At 34.1% G+C, this 16,013-nt stretch overlaps 1 protein-coding gene across 1 annotated transcript in view; it reads left to right on the forward strand.

Annotated features, from left to right (window-relative positions):
• LOC104623918 (serine/threonine-protein kinase ULK4-like) overlaps positions 1–16,013 on the forward strand; it is a gene marked incomplete at its 3' end in the record, with an annotated part of 45,777 nt that overhangs the window by 15,987 nt on the left and 13,777 nt on the right. Inside the window, exons 5-9 of the mRNA XM_010291146.1 lie at positions 5,789–5,922; positions 10,205–10,326; positions 10,650–10,706; positions 13,892–13,943; positions 14,034–14,128. Coding sequence (XP_010289448.1) covers positions 5,789–5,922; positions 10,205–10,326; positions 10,650–10,706; positions 13,892–13,943; positions 14,034–14,128 — 460 coding nt within the window. The remainder of the gene's footprint in view (positions 1–5,788; positions 5,923–10,204; positions 10,327–10,649; positions 10,707–13,891; positions 13,944–14,033; positions 14,129–16,013) is intronic.

Below are 16,013 nucleotides of genomic sequence, written 5' to 3' on the forward strand. Positions count from 1 at the left end.
TAGGCTTTGTTAGAATGTAAATTGTCACCATGTTTTGAGGGTGATTGGAGAAGTTAGATGGCAGAAATTTTATTTGAGATTTATATCTTCTACTGATCATTATGAAGAACAGCAAAATGTAGTGTAAATCCATTTTTTTTCCCGTATTGGAATAATACGTTGGTGTGGAACTCAAAGTAAAAAAGGATGAGGCTTGTGGGTAGCTGTAAATCTAACTACATTTACAGCATATATAACTCTATATCTGATATTGATGCTTGAGAATTAAGATATATACATTGGAGCTAAAGGGCTGGATTGGAAGGAGCAGGTGAGTTATCCCATGAAGCCCTTGTGAGAGGACATCTTGTGGGGTGCTGCCATTGCACACCCATCCACTCACATACAAATCTGTAGATGTCCCAATTTTTGTAGATCATGGAAGTACTGAATCCAAGTTTCATTTTTATGTGCATCTTCTTATAGTACCAGAAATGTTTCATCAGGAGATGTGTTCTGGTTAGTGTAAAATGTCTCTTGTAAGTAAGACTTGTAAGTGACTTCTTGAATGGTTAAATTTTTAATGACTGCTGCTATTCATATGCTTGTTATAGCACATAGGCCTGAGCTATGTGTTTGGATAAATGTCTGACAGAAGTCCTGTACTAAGAGTTACTATTTGTTTATTTATACCTAAGGTATTATGTGAAGGAGAAGAACTCAATAATTTTTACGAACAATTTGATCTCTTTGTTTATAATGCTTTCTAATGAGCAGCCTTTCTGAAGAGAATGTGTTGGTAATTTGGGATGTTATTTTGTATTGTGAATTTTGGCTTTATCCTGCTGTTGTATTGTGATGCTCCAGACAGCGCTGATTAGGGGACAATACATAGTATAACATATTAGGTAAAACAATAGGCAAGACTTATAGCAGTTTTATTGTATCAATAAACTGTTTTTCTTAATTTGTTCTTCAGTGTACAGTATATCTCCTGACAGGATAAATCATCTAGACTAAGACCTTTCTCTTACATCCAGAAAGTAAGATGGCTACAGTAGGGTGAGAGAAGAGAAATGACCCAATATATGTGGAAACAATTACTTTCGTAATATCCTGAACTCTGGAAGAATTTTATTAAGCCCAGTAGAGATAATGGATATTCTTTGACTTAAACTGTTGAAATCCTATTGGTATATTTTAGTTAAATGTCTACAGTTCTATGACGGAACAGTTACTTCAAAATTAAGACTAATAAATTCAAAATTGCTAGTACAGTAAGCAGTAATCAGTCAGATAACTATTGAAAATGTTTTATATACTCAAATCCTCTTTATGAGGGTGTTTGATTTGAGAAATATAAAGAGTATGTAATAAAATGTGTGTAATTTCTACTTACTGGTTTATCTTTAGCAGTTGCAGCTAATGCCTGTAGCAGGATTTATATTGCTTTAGATTATAAAATCTGTTTATGATAATATAAGGCAATTTTTCAGTGTGTATCAGTTAAAGGATATTATGCAGGTGATAAAACAATCAGGAATAACTGTTTCATGGTAACACTGCATATATCTCTACAGCTTCAAGTTAAATGTTGTTCAGTTTGTCATTAGAAAAAGCTTTTGTTTAGTTTAACAATCAAAATTATACATACCTTTGCAGATATTTTTGTGATTTAAAAAACCAAAACAAACAAAACCCAACCAAAACCAACCCAAATTCTCTGAATCTGTTGTAGTGTGTTTTTAAATTATGAAATTATTTGTGGTGAGAGTGTGTAATTCAAGAGCTTGACAAGGGATGTCACCAAGGAAATTCCACTAGGACTTTCCAGACTACTTCGAGATTTTGAGATCTGTGAATGAAAAACATGTATACCTAATATCAAAAGTAATTTTGAAGTGAATTTTTTTCTCACACAACATTGATACAATTCACCTGTTGTCCTTTTTTCTACCTCTTTCATGGTGGTCCCTTACATACCTTTTCATTTTCCATATTTCTTAGCCAGTGATAGAGCTAGAGAAGACAAGAGACCTTTTAGGCTGAAATAGTACTTGTTTGCTTACAATATGCAAATTAAATTCTTTTGCTAATCACCCGGAGTTTTCTAGTCTCCTTGTTTTCGCCATGATTTGCAAAGGCAGGCTACCTGTTAATGAGAGGAGGGATACAATCTGAAGTTTTATTAAGACTTATAATTTCACCCTTTTCTGAACTAGTAGTAATTTCCAGTTAGTCTCACTGAATTGTTCTTTCCGGATCTAAATGGTTTCAGCGAATTTCCTAGGTGAACGGAGACTGCCCTGGAGATTGAACTTCCTCCCTAAAGAATTTATTTAAACCTCTTTTTCTACTATTTGCAGAGATGGACACTTGTGGAGAGGTATGGTAGTATTATTCCTAACAGCCTTTCACAGTCTGCAAAAGCCTAACTGTGCACAAAAGCATAACTTTTTAGCAAAATCTTTCTCTGTTATCTGTCTCCACCTCCCTTTTTTTTTTTTTAATTATCGGATATTGTATATGCCCTCGAACAAAAACTTTACTTGGAGACTTATTTACAATTACACAGCTAGCATAGCCTGTTGGCCTTTTTCTGTCTATGGTTAGCCCAGAAAAATAGTGAAAAAGCTAACAGAAAACTTTGGTGCTCAGTCAAATGGGAAAGCATGGAAATGGAAGGCAGGATGCAACAATTACAATCAGTGATTTCAGGAAAAAAAAGCAGCAAGCTGGTATAAAAAAAAAAGTGTAGAAGGGAGATAGTGATTGACTCTTCTTACTAACGTGATCTGCCATCCAGTGTTGCATCTCTGCAAAATAAACAATATATCTATATTAATTCTTTAAAAATGTTCATCCTTTTCTGTTAGCAGATTTTGACTAAAAATGGGTCCTTGAATTGTCAGGGTAAATGGACTCTCTATGTCCTCCGAGCATGGAAGACATTCTTTTATTTCTTGGAGGTCTGTCATTCTCTGTGAACTGAGGGGAGAAGCAAGGAGAGACCTCCTGCTTTTAGGTTCAGTTATCTGGTGGCCACATGCATTTTTCCCTCTGTTGAGATGCTGGTAAAGTTGTAGATAAACCTTTCTGGTATCTAAAGCTGACATTAAGGATGTTAGGTGTAAATATACTGATAGAAGGGGATGAATGAATTTTAGAAAACAGTGCTTAAAGAGACCTTGAGAGGTTGCAGAATTTACCCTTCTGTTCCAGGTCAAGGTCTGTTATGCTTGAGAAATATTTTTTTAACAATTGATGGAATTTGGTGGGTATTCCATGACCTCCCTTTGCCAGCTGTACTAATTTTTAGCTGTTTCTAACATTCAAAAATTCTTGTTGTTTTCTCATTGAAATTTCAGTTCTACAGGTTAAACACAGAAAACAGTGTAGTCGCTTTCCTTTTGTCTCTGCTTCAGTCTTCTGAATTTTGACTAAACCTTCTCTTTTTCATGTTGATCATCTTTATAAGTGAATAGTTTTTATTGTTTTTACGTAGTAGACCTCAGTCCTATTCCTGTTAGTCAGGACTGTTAACTCGCTGCAGTTCTCCTGTTTTTGCTGCACTCTTCATGTCTTTTCTCAGAAAACTTGGGTTGTTTTGCTTTTTTGTGTAAAAGCTCACTGATGACCATATCATGAGATATAGATACTTGAAGAAATTTTTTTTTAATCAAACCTGGCTTCATAGACAGTGGTTTATTCCTCATCATATTTAACTTATCTATACTAACATCTACATATTTTTTTCACGCTTGTTGAATGCATGAATTGTTCTATATATGACTGAGGGATTTGTTGAAGGAAAATAGAGATACTAATGCCTTCCTGCCTATACATGGATCTGTGCAATTTTCTTGAGACAATGTTTAGTTGAACACTACTATCAGGGAAAAAATAGTTGTGCATATTTTTAGAAAATCTGTATGTGAAAGACAATTTTGTGATTGGAAGGACAACACAAAAAGAGAACACTCGTTAGTTTATGTAAACTTTGTATCTTTCCTATTTCAGAATAAACAAACATACTTTATATGCTTCTCAAATGTGATTAACTGATAGAACATGCTTTTAAAAAATTACCCCCTTCCTCTCTACCTCCCTCAGCAGTAAGACCACTCATGTTGAAGTCTATTCAGCCTATTTTAAGAAAAATTTAAACAGATTTAAACATATTTCCATATAGAATCAGATCATTTTTAAATCATGGAAGCGTTTTCTTAAAGAAAAAAATCCATACAAAGTCTGATTTTTTTGGTATATTTTTGTTCCAAGTTAAACAGTTTTTGAATAAAAATTACTTGGTGATTTGGAAAGGCTAGAAGACTTTATACCTTTTTAATTTAAAACATTCAGTTTTATGTTAAAAAAGTTTTTTTTTTTTTAAGTTTGTTTAAGGAAAATTCTATTCAAAGTGTAATGTCAAATTTTTAAGTACCAGACAAATCAAAATTCCCTGTAATTTAATACAATTTTCAGAGATTCCAAGAAAAATAAAAGAGATCCCTATATTCTGTGGGAAGTACAGCTGAATGTGTTGCATCTGGGCAACTGCAGAACTGAAAGGTAGTTACCGAATGGGTCTTTTGATTTATCTCTGTCTTTGTCTCTATAGCACAGTTCAGGAAGTATAAGGTGAGTTGTATTCCAGAACAATCATGCTTTGTTTAGAAGCCTAATCCTGCAAAATGCATTCTTAGGTAGTTTTTATTTCATTGAGTAAATCAGCTTTTTGATGGAAATACACACCTCCTAGGATAAAATTTTGTGTTTGTGAGTCCTGCAGTTCTGTTGTGCACACCTGAGGGAGTTTAAATAAGTTATTTTCATACCTCTGTAAAAAAGTGGTGATCATAAGAAGGATATTTAAAAAAAAAATACTGAAGTATATTCATAAATCCAGAGTATGTATTTCAGTCACCAGTGACTGGTGGTTCTTTGCACAGGACTCCCTGGGAGTTTGAATGTGAAACAAGGATGTCAATATTATGCCCCTAAAGGGAAATTTGGCCCTTTTGTCTATTCAAATGAGTGTTTTAAAATATTGCCTGAAGAATTCTGTTACAGGTGTATTATTAAAGCGATCTCTTGTAAGTTAGCCAATATCTAACAAATCAGTTACCATAGTTTACTATGAGAAATGTAATTCTGCAGAATGCCATAGCTACACAGCACTTATCAGTTAGAATGTAAGTATTGAGTTTGTCTTTAGAAATCTTGAACACCAGATTTCTAGAGAACAGATGTAAGGCTAGTTTGGACTTTTATCTCTTTCAATATGGCCATTCTAACTAGTGCTAACATTTTGATTGGCTGTAGTATGATTTATGTAGTATGATTTTTGTTGACTGAAAGATTGATCTCTTATTACATTGATTTAAATTATTCTTGCTTTTGGAATTCTTACATGTTGAAAGTGAATGTCTTTGTTACTTATATTGTGCATATAGTTCATATATTTCAAAATAAAGTGTTTTTTAGAATTAGTCTCACTCTAAGTCTGCAGAGGGATTCACTCCTTATGTTAGCATCATATATTAATTTAAACTAATGAAGTTGCACTTATTTATAGTAGCTTAAGGGTTTCTTTCCTCTTGTTCATTGGCAGTCATTTGTGTTATTTTAAAAATGGATTTATTTGAAAGGGAAAGTCCAAAATTTCAACAAAATTACAGAGCCAAAACTAATGTATCATCTTGATTGTAATCACTGATACTAGAAATGTCTGGTTCAGTAGTATTTTTGAGATATAATGCCATTTTTTTGTTATGAGATATAATGTTTTGCACTTGCTTAAATGTAGACTCGTGATGTATGTTGAAAGAGACAGCAGAAAGACCACACCAGGAAAAGAGCAGCAAGGTGGCAGTGAATACCTGTCAAAATGCCTGGATCTTCTCATCTATCACATTGTGCGGGAGCTGCCCGGGATTCTAGGTAAATTCAGTTCGTTAACTGAACAAGTGTTGCCTTTGCATACTCCCTCGAGAAACAAATATCTCCTTACATATACAGGTGGAAAGACTGTATCGTCTGGTTTCAATAACTGCATGATATCAGCTTCATGAAGTTTTTTAGTTATGCTCAGATATTTTGTTTTGGAATGCATGACATACTATATTAATTCTTTGTATTTGTTGAATGGTAAGCCCCATCAACTCAGTCAGGTATGAGGCCCAAATGTTCAACAAGTTTATCAGCGTTCTAAGGATGTTCCAAACATGGAAAAACCTAAGAGCAAATTTGCCTCATAAAGCACAGGGCTAGGAGAGATGCAATGGGGCATATCCATGAGTATGTGTTAATCACTTACACTGAAACTTCTATGTTGAGTATCTGCTTTGGGCAATTTTTCTGGAAAACTTCAGCCTAGGTACTTCAGTTGTTCTAGATGTCTGGAACTGCTTTGCTCATGAGTAAGAAAAGATGGAAAGATTTTTCTCTGAGAGAGCATCAATGCTACCTCAGCCCATCCCTTACACTTAGGAATAAGGACTTTGTATCAGGAAGGTCGTTTTTGTGCCAAAGATATGCATCTCGACAATTTTGTGAATATCAGCTCAAATTTCACTAGTATTTGAGCCTTTGGAATGATAAAAAGCTACTTGGAAGTTTGTGCTGTTCGTGTACAGAAATTCTTCAAGCAGAAATTTGCTTGGGTTTAGCAGCTAAAGTCCTGTCATCACTGAATATGCTCAAATGTGTCATAGTGGGATGAGGAACTGGGGAAGAGGGGACTTGCAGACGGAACAGTGAAAGGCCTTGTGTGCAAACAGGGCAAAACCTGCAAATTGCAGGACAAAATCTGGACTCATTTGACAACTAGAGCAGAAACTGGAGTAGGAAGAAATTAGTTTGAGAGTCTGGGGAGTCAGTCAAGAGAAGGTGATGAAACAGGATGAGAATTTTGGCCATTTATACAAAAGTAATAGATAAAATCTTGAAAAATTAAGGAGCATCTGTTGGTGATTTTTGAACGTAAGGTTGATATTGAATAAAAGAAATGTCACAGAAATTACCCTAGATGAGTAAGAACAGTGTGATTGTGTTTCTGGAAAAAGCTGTACTACATGATATATGAGGAAAGGTCAGGTTTTTATTTGAAGAAATTAATTAGGAGGGAGTGAAAGAAGAAATGAAAGAAGGGAAGGAAGGGAGTTAGGGAGGAAAGGGAAGAAGGAAGAAGGGAAGTGGGAGGATGGGGAAGAGAGGAAGGGATGAGAGGGGGTAGGAAGGAAAGAAAGGAAAGAGGAAGGGGTAGAGAGGAGAAGGGAAGGAACAAAGGAATGAGGGGGAGAGGGGATGAAGAAAGAGGAAGGGAAGGATGAGGGGAAGGAAGGAAAGAGGGAAAGGGGAGGAAGAAGGAGGTAAGAAGGAAGGAGAAAATATGAGATTGGTGTGGACAGTCTGAATCATCATTAAAATTCTTATTGAAACTTCTGGCGGGTGAGATCTCCCACAGAATAGAGTAAGAAAGCTAAATAGGAAGACAAGGAAGGACATACTGCAGGTCTTGAGGAAGACAAAGGAGCAAAACCAACCCTGAGTGTGTATGCCTTGTTGTTAAACGATAAAACTTTTTTTTTTTCATAAAATTATTTTCTGATGAGATGATACCTGATTTTTTTTTTCATGTTCTCTACATTATTGCTAGAATATTGAAAATGAAATGGTAGCGCTGCAAATGTCAGTAGACCTAAATGTCATGCTGCTATTTTAAAAGAAACTTCACTTCCTATGACAATGCAAATTTTTGCCTTGCTACAAATACCTGATCCCTCTTTTCTAACTAAATATCAGGTTCGTATATTGGGTATATTTCAGGATTTGGAAGTCTCAGACTACAAATGTTTGAGGCAGAAATTCACTTCCTACAGTCTGTACATACTATATGCGACTAATACAGTGGCCCCTGATATTTCTTCAGAACGTGGAAGTGCTATACATCAAATCTATAGTTGCTATCATTATAATACCTAATAATCAATTGCTTTAACATGTATTCTGCTGGGGTTTTTTGCTACTGATGTAAAATTTCAGTGTTTTGTTTGGACAACTGGTATATCAAGCATAATTTTTACACTTTGTTTTCCTTTCCTAACTAGATTTGTGTGTTGATTGTTTTTATTAAGATTAAGCTATCTGTCCACATTTGTCAGAAGGCTTTTTCTTTTTATTGCTGTGAGTATGATGAAGGAACATGTTCTGCTTGAGAAGGTAAAAGCTATGGGCTCCTAAGAAAAATGATCAGATTTGTGAAGTGGAACAGTTAAAAGCAGTTTAGTTGTTGATTTGGAGTTAATCCTAGCTGGCTTTTTTAATATGCATTTATTTAAGTTCCTTACTGATCCCATCTTCTTCCACCAGATGTAGCTATAAACCAAATAGAGTAACCAGTTGTAGAAATTTGCCTCAACGTTAACACAAATGAAAGAAATTATTACTCTCATGGATAATTTTAAAAGTTTTCTGTTGTTTTAGGTAAGAAAGTAATTTTATTTCTGCATTTACGATATTTAACGTATTTCTAGGAAGTAGATATAAATTGCTTAGATCATGCTAAAAATTGAAGTAACCATATCTATCTATCAACAGCAAAATTGGCAAATATGATTATATAGTCCTAAAATCTTAGAAAGAGAGTAGATTATTCAGTAAATTATCTGTTGTTAACCACAGAAAGGTCTTGTTAAATTACAGTATTGCAAGTAATTAAAAACAAAAATGTGTTGATGAAGAAACAGTATTTTGGTTTATGTTTTTGGAGAGCTTTAGGCAACACGCTATTTTTCTTGAGTAACACATTCCAGAATGAGTCAAATCTTGAAGTCTATGTATTTTTACAACCTACTTCAGTGCCAGGCTCTGTCATTTCCACTTACATTGAAAATTGAACTCCATGGGAGCAGCAGAAAAGCATGGGTATTATTCAACATGAATGAACTCTATGACTTACTCTGAAAGGAAGGGCCTTTTCTGGCATGAAAATTGTATAAAATACTGAATCCTGTCCTCTTTTATTAATGCCTCTGTGTTTTCCCTTTTACAATTTTGTGCAGTGCTCTCATTAGGAAAAAAATACAGTAAGTGTTCTTTCAAGACATGATTTGGCTTTTAATATTTTCAGGCTGTAGGGACAGAATTTTCCTTCTTTGCATTTGAGCCATGACTTTTCTCCTCCTGCTTCTGTTCTTTATTCCATGCAGAAGGGTTCTTGCTTTTCTGAGACAATAGTTAATGTGCCACAAGTTCAGCATCATGTTCTTTGATTTTTTTGGAAGAGGCTGCCCAGGCAAGTGGTTGAGTCAACATCCCTGGAGGTATTTAAAAGATGTGTAGACGTGGCACTTAAGGACATGGTTTAGCGGGACTTGGCAGTGTTAGGTTTACAGTTGGACTCAAAGATCTTAAAGGTCTTTTCGAACCTAAATGATCCTATGATTCTATTCTATATGTCTCTTCTGAAGTTTGAAGTATAATTTTCACTATTGCAATTGGAATTTTGTTCCCTCATTATTGTGTCTGAGGTTTGTTATGGAAGCAACTAAGTTCTCACATTGACCTGCTGCTACCTCTTTTATGAGAACATGAGAATTCCTGTTGCTTTAGGTCACTTAAGTCATTGTTAAACTTTTGAATGAGAGTGTGTGTGTGGATGGTGGAGGAGTATTTTGGAAGGTGGGGAGGATGTTTGTTTCTTTCTTTCTTCCAGTAATACTATGCTGCATGAAAAATATAATGCTTGAGCATTATGTCACTACAAATCATGGTGAATTCAGCTCTTTGTCAGCTTGAACTAATGAGAATTTTGCTTTTTATTTCACTGGAAATAGAATTGCATCCATAGAGTTTCAAGAGTATAATTCCATGCATATGTAGCCACTTAAAGCCACTATAAGTCCAGCCTGACAAGAAGGGTAATTTTATCTTTGCTTCTACACCTGCCTTGTATCTCTGTCCTCACCGTTTTGCCAAAGGTCACATTTGCGCACTTGTCCCTGTAGCCAGAGCAGGAAATTGGTGTGGCTGAACACTGAGCTAGGAAAGAAAAGTGCTGGATAAGCTTGATTTATCATGCAATCACATGAACGCTACTTTTGGCAGGAGGGAGAGGATGGGATTGAACAGGAGATACTGGAACAGAGATATTTTATATGTCATTTGCTCTTGTTTGGTAAATCAATTATGTTAGATCAGTCTGAAATGTTGTTTTCTGTAGGTGACATTCTTGCTGCCTTGACTAATGTCTGTGGACGTAAACACCCATCAACGGTTCAGGCCAAACAGCTGAAGATGTGCCTTCCTATGATGCCTGTAGTGCTTCACCTTGTGACATCCCAGGTAGGTGGGTTTTTTTCCAAAAATTGTTTAACGAAGGACAAACTCTTGCGGTTTCCCAAAGTCGAATTTCTGCTGATCATGATCAGAATGGATAAAATAGATCTTTTATTAAAAGTATAGCTATGTTGATGAATGTTCCAGCTGTGTAACAGCATTAAAGATATAAGCCTCATTTTTGCATGTTGTAAGACAACTCTAATGATAGAAGCAAATACATGTTTTGTCCTCTTTTTTAAACATGGCTGTGAAATATATGTTTTACTTTTTCTGATCCTAAGATACACATTTAATTTATTTTTTCAACTTTTGCTAAATTCAAACAGGTATTTCGTCCCCAGATAGTCACAGAGGAGTTTCTTTTCAACTATGGGACCTTACTTGTGAGTATAACCATCTAAGTTAAATCTTGTTTACAAATATACATATGCATAAAATTTTGGTAATTATTTTAATGTAATAAAATTACATTGAACTTATAAATTGGAGCAAGAACTTTATTCTGGATATAAAAATTAAGCTTTGATTATATTCAAAACTGTGTATATTAGCAGAAAATATTTTCTGTAGTAATCTATTGGGTCAAAGGGAAAATACGCTATCCTGTGTTCAAGTATATAGAAACTATGCACATTTCTGATAAGCTGAGAATTTCCTGCGTGTTGTATTTTAGACTAGAAAAGCTTAGCTCTAAATTACACAGAATACAATTTCTAGAATTTTATGATAGTATTTTATGAGTAGAAATGAAAGATAAGTTATAATCTAATATATAAGGCATTCTTTTGTCATCTTTATTTTCTTGCCACTACTTTTAAACTCTATGTAGTTGATGAAAAGCTATTACAAGCTACAGAGCGAAGATATTTGTCTCATGTTAACACCTACAAGCTATTTATGACATTTTCAATGTCATTCAAAAAAGAAAATGGTTTTTTTAACTGTGCCGTAGGATAGTATAGCAAAAGTGTAGTACATTTGTAATATAATTTCCTCATAGGAAAACCGTTGCTGCTGCTAAATGAGAAAAAAACATTCTCAAGTTGCGTATCAGAGTTAAGCAAATACTTTTAAATTACAGATTTGTAAATGATAACTATGTATTTGCTTCCACAATAGCATGAAGAAATGCTTCACCCCAAACAGCTAGATTAGTTTACTGTTCAGATTCCCTTCTCTTTCTTCTTTTAATCTTGATTCCAAGAAAATGGGCGTTTAATTTAGCTCTACTAAAATATTTGTATAAAAATCAACATTAGAATGAAGAAAAAAATTAAAACTGGAGATGTTGAATTGCAAAGCCTTTTATCTCTTTGAAGCATTTGTTATTATGCAGTAGATTTATTAATGGTTTTGGATCAACCTTTTAGAAGGTGAAATTCTTCGGTCAGCAGCATAGGTAAAGCAGACCCGGTACAATGTAAGTTTTCTTTTAATGTTACTCCAGCTTGCTTGAAATACTGACTGAGGAAGTCAGGCTAGTTATACTACCACAGCTTTTCTCTCAGATCAAGGAGGGGAAGGTTACTGAATATTTCCTGCATCTTGTCCTTCTGTCTCCATCAAACAAGGCAATTCAGGAACTTGCATATACTATTTCAAGTACACATAAAAAAGGGAGGGGAAGTAGTATATCTGAAAAAATAATATGAAATTTCAATCCATTTTTTATAACTGTGTGACAAATCTAATTACTTCTGGAAGGGTAACTATCCATTCTACCAGGCAACAGTCTACTCTAGAATTTTGTGTTTAGCAAGATTACCACTGACATCTATACAGAGACATTTGATCATCAGCTTGTACTTTTTCAGAGAGGCCTCTAAGACTTTAGCAAGTCAGTCTTTCGGGGGTTTTTTTTGTGTGTGTTTTCTTTTTTTTTTTTGTTTTCCTGATTTATTAAAAAATCTTACTCTTAATAAGAAATGATTAGGGGTGGAAAGATGTGTGCGTGGTATCTGGAAGGAAAACAGTAGTTATTTTCCTGTAACTTTTGTTCATTGAGAATTTTTTTTTCTTGTTGCTTTGAAGTTATTTCCATCATCACTGTAATTTTCTGTACTGTTGTGGAAAGAAATTGAGAGGGAGTCAGAACAGTCCTTTCATGTTTTCAGCTGTGAATAAAAATACATGGAGGACATGCTCTGCCCCAAAGGCACAGCTAATAGTAGGCTCCTAGTGGAGGCACAGACTCACCTGTAGTGGAACACACACACCATTCCTCTCCGTTGCTTAAAAATTCCCAGATAGTCGTGGTTTTCTTTGTACAAATACATCTTCTTGTGTTTCTAATACAAAATTAAGGAAATAAGCATTAGTAGCCAGAACAATTTTTGCACCTACTATATTGATTTTTCCAAATTGGTCTTGAGACTATGGTTAGGTGTGAAACTGTCTTAAATGACAAATAAAATAATTTAATCTCTTCCCAAACAAGTTAATTAGATAATAACTAGTAATTTTCTTCAAAAGATCAGGAAGATAAAATAACTTTTTTAAAGCAGCTGTTTTTTATGACTGCCTCTGAGATGCTTTTAAATTATGAAATATATAATTAGTTTCTAACTGTATTTTTAATTAGAGAAGAATCCTTCAGATGTTTCTTACATACTGAGAAAAAGATAATCCACAAAGACACTTCTGCCAATTTAATATATAATCACAAAATTTTAATTGATAGTGAAAAATAAAACAGGCGTCATTTTCTTAATGCTTTACCTCATATAAATAAATAGATATGTGTGCAAATTGAAAATAAAGAGGAGGTTTATGCATGGTAAATTCTCTATGTATTAAATACCACATTACTAAAAAAGAGCATACTATAAATTCTGCTGAGAATTCTTCCTTCTTTAGCAAATGTTAATAATGTCTTTTGCATCCCCTATGAAATAAACAGCTATGCATAGAGGTGAAAGCAAAAGAGTGAAATCAAGATAAAAAGGCAAAAGAATAATGGGTCTAATTGTACAATATTTACTTAACCCAGATTATTAATATTTCATTGTTCCTGTTCCTCAAAATAATGACTGATTTAGGTGATTTTTAACAGAAGGTTATGCATTTTTGAATGTTCTCCTGTGTGTTAGTGTATCCATAGTGTGTGCAATATGCATGGAGATCAAAAAGATGGTTGAAATAACAGAAAATTGCATTTTCTGGAGGATCTTCAGTCTTTTTAGTGAGTTATTTTGACATAGCCATGGCCAAGGAAGTTCAAAGTAGTCTTAGAAATTACAGTTTTCTGTTAACAATAAAGACATTTAATTACTGTCTATTTAGCTGGAAATGTTGTAATTCCTGACATTAGTCAGAGTAATAGTCCTTACTGTACTCTAACTAGGTGTCCAGCAGCATTACAGACTTGCAAAATTATAACAGCTAGATCATGAATGCTTTCAGTCTTTCATATCTTAATTATTACAACAGTGATTACTAATGGAGATGCATTAACATTTTGTATTTACACAGTCCCTTAAAGAATTTCATGTTGTAATTATTCAGTGATTACCCTTCTTAATTTTTGTTCCTAAAGTGTTTTAACATAAATGCCTCTCTTCTTCTGTAGAGTTTTATCAGATCAATAGATTCAGGAGAAACAAACTTGGATGGAGCAATAGGTAAGGTAACCTATGATATTGCTGTACTTTTATTTGTAGGCATTATAACGGTTGCATTTTATAAAAAAATACAACGATTTTTACTAATAGGGCAAGCTGCATCAGAAGAATTGATTAAGACTACTTTATCAACCTTTGAAGCAGTTACACAGCATCCTGTCTTGTTGACAATTCATCGCTTGACCGTAAGTCTGGCAACAAATTAAATAGTTGCAGGCTAATTCGCCTGATTCCATTGATAAATAGAATGTTTTGAAGATTTAGAAACTGTTTAAATTATGGCTTAAAATATATTGTGGTTCTACCTGACAGGAAAAATCCTTCTTCTTTATGGAGATGTAATTTTCAAAGCAGCAGCAAGGCATTTGGACTCAGTTTACTGTATAAGAAGTTAAAGGGAGATTGAGAAGGGCTTAGAGTTTAGAAATAGCAGTTCTTGAAATTATTTTTATGTAAATATAACACTTGATTCTATAAGTTTTCAGCCTCAAAGCAAGTATGTTGCTATTAGTGAATATTTCACCCGTTCATTTGTCATTATGCTTTTAACATAGCTTGGAAAGACCACCTCTGAGGGTTGAAGATCCTGTACCACCAGTACTCTTCCTGATGAGATCATGATCAAGAGTAACAGTTTATGGCAGTTATGGTGGGGTTTTTTGTTTAAGTATGACAGATTGCCTGCTAAAAATTGCATTGCAATTACAAAACCCACATACTGTAAGCTTCTTATATCACTGAAGTTTTGTTTTCTTTGAAGTTTTTCATTAAATGATTAACTTTCAGCTAAGCTAGCAGAAGCCAGACAGTTACTCTGTGAAATAGTTGTCAGCAAATCAGTAGGTTGGAATGCTTGAATCAGTGATGGACAAATCATTGTAACCTGTACCAGTGCAGTCTTGTGCCTCAATTTCTACCAAAAGCATAACGATACTTACTGGGAGGACCATTTAATTCAAACTGAAATTTATGTGTTTGTGTTGGAATTAGGTTAAGGACACACTCAGTGTAGCACTTAAATTGATAAAGGCATTAGCAAATTGATACATTCATAAGAAGGAGTGATCTTAGGGATTGGACTACGAAGAATGGATGATCTTAGAAATTAAATGTTTTTGGAAGTTGAATCCTATTTGGTGTGTGCATTAGTTGAGTATTTAGATTATTAAAGCCTTAATAACTGAAAATACTAAAATTAATAAAAAATATAAATAGGAATTTAAGTAAGTTTAATGTTTATTTTCATTAATGCTCACAGAAGAGTGGTATTCAAGAAGATGGTCTTTACACACAAAAATATAACCAATTAATAGTCAGAGGAGAAATAGTACAGAACTAAACAGTTCAATTTAATATGGCAAAGGATGTTCTAGAAAAGAAATGTAAATGTAGGCGAGGTATGAATACCTATTGGTATCTCTTTACACGTCTGTCAGTCTGCAAGTCACTGTACTATGACTGTATCATTCTAGAATCACCTCAATTTTTAAAAATAATAATTTTACTTCTGTGGGTTATTGGTGTGTCCTATTCTGATAGAAATATGTACCTTTTTTATGGATGTCTATCAATATTTACTGAAATTGCAAGACCTTGTGTTAGCACATTACATAAAATTCCCCTAGGTGTTTAAACTTCAATAATCTGAGTTTTTTTTTCCCTGAAAAAACAGCACCAAGGAGATAGCTCCCCTTCACAATCCTTCTTCCGTTGCTCCCATCCCTACATTCAGCAGAATGTTACATTGAAGCCAGGGAATAACTATCCCACTCTCTTTTAAGTAACCCCTGGCTACCAGTAGTTGAGTTTTATTTAAGTATCTAAATTTCTGTGGAACAGTTTACTTCATGACATGTGCTGAAAGTTTTAGGTGTTTATTTAAAATCTATCTGAACACATTGGTTAACCATCTGTAGCTAGAGGAAAAACTTCCTGCCTGTCCAGTGCTTGTAAATTTATGGCACATAGCACTTCTGTAGAATAGTTTCCCTGATTTAGAATAGGTGTATATTGAAATTTATTAGCTAGAAATAATTATATCCTTGTCAATGAACAGCTTTTTTTTTTTTT

The sequence above is a fragment of the Phaethon lepturus genome, unplaced genomic scaffold, assembly GCF_000687285.1.
Source record: "Phaethon lepturus isolate BGI_N335 unplaced genomic scaffold, ASM68728v1 scaffold54057, whole genome shotgun sequence".
NCBI classification, from domain to species: Eukaryota; Metazoa; Chordata; class Aves; order Phaethontiformes; family Phaethontidae; genus Phaethon; species Phaethon lepturus.